This window comes from Cynara cardunculus (assembly GCF_001531365.2).
Source record: "Cynara cardunculus var. scolymus isolate 2C chromosome LG 12, CcrdV1, whole genome shotgun sequence".
Classification (NCBI taxonomy): Eukaryota; Viridiplantae; Streptophyta; class Magnoliopsida; order Asterales; family Asteraceae; genus Cynara; species Cynara cardunculus.
In genome coordinates this window covers 38,251,668-38,256,307 of record NC_037539.1, presented here as the reverse complement: position 1 = coordinate 38,256,307, position 4,640 = coordinate 38,251,668, and the positions used below count along the sequence as shown (strand labels likewise).

Here is a 4,640-nt window from a genome sequence, read left to right as displayed (position 1 = left end):
ATGTTTTAAAAGATAATTAAATTTTATTTTAATATTATATTAATAAAATATAAGTTTGTTTTACCTTATTTTATAAGAAAAGGATGGAACAAGTTTATTCTATTTTCTTTCGGTCTATTCCACATTAAATTCATGTAAAACAGAGATTTATATCATATTCATTCATTTCCCTATCCAGTATTCCAGTGTAAAGGTAGGTAGATGACTATAAATGGAGGTCCACGTGGCCCGACGATTGAGATGGGCTGAAAGGAAGAAAGCCCAATCAACAAAACAAAACGAATTTAATATAAAAGCAACAAAGATTCTTCTCTCTCCTAGGGTTTTATTCATTTCCATCAGCCCCAACTCGACTTCTTCTCTTCTTGAAACCTCTTTAATCGGCATGTGCTCATCCTTTCTCCGGCGAGGTCTCCGATTAGGTATTTTCCGTTGGGATTCCTTTACTATAACAAATTTTTGCATTTTCTTTCTTGTTTCACTTTTGGTGTCAGTATGTTTGAATAGAATTCCAAATCATTAGCTTCGGAGTGGTGTAAGCGTCGTCTCATCGTAGATTGCCTGATCAATTGTCGATCAACAACTGGTAGTAATATGAATTTTGGCTTGTGTTTGGGGATCGGCGGTGGATCTAGGAATTTTAGGATAAGTGATCGCTTTACAAGGTACTGTACTTAAAATAATTCATAAGAAATTGAGAAACTTGAATAAGAAAGTGATCTAGTTCGGAGATTTTAATTGAAAGGAAAATGAATTTGAAAGTTTATGTTTTGTTTTCTTCTCTTGGAAATGGCTTGTATAACCTAAACTAACTTCCAATATTCAGGAAGGATATTCTGTTATACTGGAATTGCTAACTTTTTGTAATGGGGCTATTAGTCAATTTTCTTTTGATGTCTGGTCCTATGTCCTCCCACTCAATGACATGGATCTGCTACTGTTTTTGGGTTATTAATTTTGATGCAAACTTGAGGGCTTGAGCTGTCTATGGTTGATATTCCCTCCAAAGTTGCTACTTTTTCCGAATGTAAGATGTGAAGTTTGTTTTCACCTTTGCATGTGCTTAAATGCGAAGTTCGTAATTCAAGATTGAGCTTGAGGTTGTTTTAAGTACAAGGCTAACTTTTGGATTTCTATGTGTATTGAAAAGTTTGATTCATTTATCATATTTCTTTTGAACCTAAGAAAGGATATATATTTAGTTCAGATAATTGACTTTGTTTTCAGTTCTTGCTGAATTAATTGATGTTTTTAGAGAAATCACATATTTCACACATGGAAAACACTGAATTCATTGTTGTTTTTTGCTTTTAGGTTGAAAAGTATTATGTTTGCTGCGCGAATCCTGTTACCAGTTTCTGGACTTTGTAGGTAGGTAACACATTTGGTAATTCTCTATTCGTATTTGTAGTGAGATTATATTCTTTAACCTATGCTACCTTCATTTTTAATTAAAGGAGACTTTCTGTTTAATTGCAAAGGAAGAAGACACATTTATTTTGAGATGGAGGGAGTATCAAAGCTTCCTCTTGAACTGAGATTTCAACTAACTAGATGCCATGCTTAAAAGCTTCAATATATATGGAACATGAACTTATTGGGTGTGCTATTGTGTTGGTAGCATGTCTTCATTCAGAAATATATTTCACTGGTGAACCTATCAATTTGAGTTGATTGGCAAGAGTTGGCTAGTCCATGGAAATCTTTTCCTAAAGACTTCTAGAAATTTCTCAAGTAGGAACTTATTGGGGGTTAATAGAAAAAGAGCCCACTTGTTCAGTAAGACTTGGGATAGTTGTTTTCCTCGTTATTTATTCCACTTATCCCCCTCCCATTTTTCTTACAGCTTCACTGTGAATCACTTTTTTCTGCTTCGTTAGCTCGTCTTCCTTGCCCCGATCGTCCCTCTTACAGGTATGCCATTTGAGAGTGGTAATACCTAGTTGTAGTTTGGTTCTCATAGTTAGGGTTTGATGTCATAATTCAATTATGCTTGTACAAAACCAAAACCTGAATCTCGATCAAATTCCATCGCAACGCCATTAATCAGACTTGTTGAAACCTCCATTTCTTCGTATTTTCTCTCACTCACAATCACAATTGGATGGTTTAATCATCCCACACTAGTCATCCTACTAGTCACCTGCCTGCCTGGTGCAGTTCCGGTGTGTAGGTGCTGATATCATGTTGCTTGACCATAAACTTGCATTAATTTATGATTAATGTTAGAAATCTTTGCTACTTATTGATGTCGTAAACTGATTTCATAAGGTTTTTGGGGATGTTTTTCTTTTTGGTGGTATGATGTAATGCAATTCGAGGGTGAAACTCTTTAAATTCATCGCTATTTTTCTTTTTGGTGGTTGTGATTCTTGAGATATTGTTTTAAATTGTGTTCTATTTGAAATTTGCTTCCATTTTTGTGCTAAGCTGATGCACTTGGTTAACATAGAAGTTATTACCTCCTCTCCATATTCAGATATACGAATTCATTCAATCCACTTGGTTAACATAGAAGTTATATTATGCCATTGCAGTACTTGTTATATGGTGTAATTAGTTGGCAACTATTTCTCAAATTGTAACAAATTGATTGCAAAATTATTGATGAAAGTAATTCAACTGACATTCAAAAACATCTTAGCTTTCAGTCATGACATGATTAGTTCCTTTTATGGTTGTTCATAAAATGCTTGTTTCTCAGGCCATCTGAATCTTTTATTGGGTGGGGAACCCATTTAACATCCCTTTCCTAGGAGGAAGTAGCTATGCAACTGGGTGGAGCAAAAGATTCCCAAATCAGTAACCAGAAGGTCCATCCCCAACCCATGGAAGAGGCTGCAAATCAAAATCCTGAAGCTGTTGAAGCTTTGGTCTCTAAGATATTCACCAACATTTCTTCGTTAAAATCAGCTTATATCCGACTTCAATCTGCTCACACTCCTTATGACCCTGACAAAATCCAAGCTGCTGATAAGCTTGTGATTTCCGAGCTCAAGAATCTCTCAGAACTCAAACATTTTTACCGGGAGAACAACCCACGGCCCACATACATATCTCCTCAGGACTCTCGATTGGCTGCTGAGATTCAAGAGCAGCAGAGTCTTTTAAAGACTTACGAGGTGATGGTAAAGAAATTTCAGTCCGAGATTCATAATAAAGATTCCGAGATTCTTCAGTTACAGCATCATATCCAAGAGGCGACTCTAAAGCGAGCAAAACTGGAAAAGAATCTCAAACTGAGGGGTTTATCGTCATCATCCAAGGAGTCTGAGGGCTCAGTTGATGACAACGAGCCATTTTCTACAGACTTGACGCCTGAGCTTTTCAAGTCAGCCGTAGAGGTTGCTTCCAAAGCTATTCATGATTTTTCCAAACCGTTAATCAACATGATGAAAGCTGCTGGTTGGGACCTTGATGCAGCTGCAAACTCGATTGAACCCGATATTGTTTACGCAAAGAGGGCCCACAAAAAGTACGCGTTCGAATACCATATTTGTCAAAAGATGTTCAGCGGTTTTCAGCAAGAAAACTTCGGTCTTAAATCAGAAACTGACGCAAGCAGCAGTAAAGAAAGCTTCTTCCAGCAGTATCTCGCTTCACGAGAAATGGATCCGCTCGATTCTGTTGGGCAAAACCCGGACTCCGATTTTGGAAAATTTTGCAGGAGCAAGTACATACTTGTTGTCCACCCCAAAATGGAAGCTTCTTTTTTTGGTAATCTGGATCACAGGAACTACATCATTGGAGGTGGTCATCCAAGAACACCGTTCTATCAGGCGTTTCTAAAATTAGCGAAAGCGATCTGGCTGTTGCACCGTTTGGCTCATTCTTTTGACCCGGTGGTAAAAGTTTTTCAAGTGAGCAAAGGAAGTGAGTTTTCGGAGGTTTACATGGATAGCGTGGTGAAGAATTTCGTTGTGGTTGAAAGTGGTGAGAAACCGAAGGTTGGTTTAATGGTTATGCCTGGTTTTGGGATCGGTGGGAGCGTGATCCAGTGTCGTGTTTACCTGACCGGAATAAAGGAAATCGAATAACAACGTATTCGGGTTGTCTTGAAAGATGAAATGTTGATGTGTATGTGTTGTTTTCAGTGTGGTTGCTGCTATGTTTGAGTTGCTTAATGTATGTGGTGTATTTGGTTGATATAATACCAACTACTTATTGTGAATGAGAATGAAAATATCATGCCTTTTTATTCCCCTTCTTTATCTTATAATTTCCCTTTTTGCATATAAAATCACCTATGTGGACTTCATCTCTCTCTTCATTGTATTTAATTTTATTTAAACCGATCTTGACCAATCACATGCAGTTATGAGGACCAATTATCGAGGCCAATAACTCTAAGGATGAACACATGCCGATTCTCAAACGAAGGCATACGCAGAAATAAGCACAACATTCTTCGACTAATATTCTTGGTATTAGTTAGTTCATGTCTAAGATTTCCAGTGACGAGATTTTAATCTCTACTTCCCGATGTTCCAAGTACTTAATTATAGGAGTCAACATTATAATTTATTTTGATAAGTAAGATTTTAGTACATCAAAACGTATTGAATGCAATAATTTACCGGGTAAGCGCTTACCTGGGTAAGAGTCGTAATTTTCACTTACCGGGTAAGACTCTCCATCCT

At 37.0% G+C, this 4,640-nt stretch overlaps 1 protein-coding gene across 5 annotated transcripts; it reads left to right on the top strand.

The window, feature by feature from the left end:
- Positions 1 to 315: 315 nt before the first annotated feature.
- LOC112522679 (protein GRAVITROPIC IN THE LIGHT 1-like) lies at positions 316 to 4,211 on the top strand. 5 transcript variants are annotated; one of them, XM_025131963.1, is made up of 4 exons: positions 316 to 422; positions 1,315 to 1,371; positions 1,847 to 1,914; positions 2,705 to 4,211. In XM_025131963.1, the coding sequence occupies exon 4, from the start codon at positions 2,769 to 2,771 to the stop codon at positions 4,035 to 4,037; it is 1,269 nt and encodes a 422-aa protein (XP_024987731.1). In that variant the 5' UTR covers positions 316 to 422; positions 1,315 to 1,371; positions 1,847 to 1,914; positions 2,705 to 2,768; the 3' UTR covers positions 4,038 to 4,211. The 5 variants fall into 5 exon arrangements, with proteins under 5 accessions (XP_024987731.1, XP_024987733.1, XP_024987730.1 ...); XM_025131965.1 differs by lacking the exon at positions 1,847 to 1,914 and having other exon boundaries at positions 2,757 to 4,211; XM_025131962.1 differs by lacking the exon at positions 1,847 to 1,914.
- Positions 4,212 to 4,640: the final 429 nt, after the last annotated feature.

Excerpts from the sequence above, each read along its gene's own strand:
- LOC112522679 (XM_025131965.1), top strand. The coding sequence starts at position 2,769 with ATGCAACTGGGTGGAGCAAAAGATTCCCAAATCAGTAACCAGAAGGTC.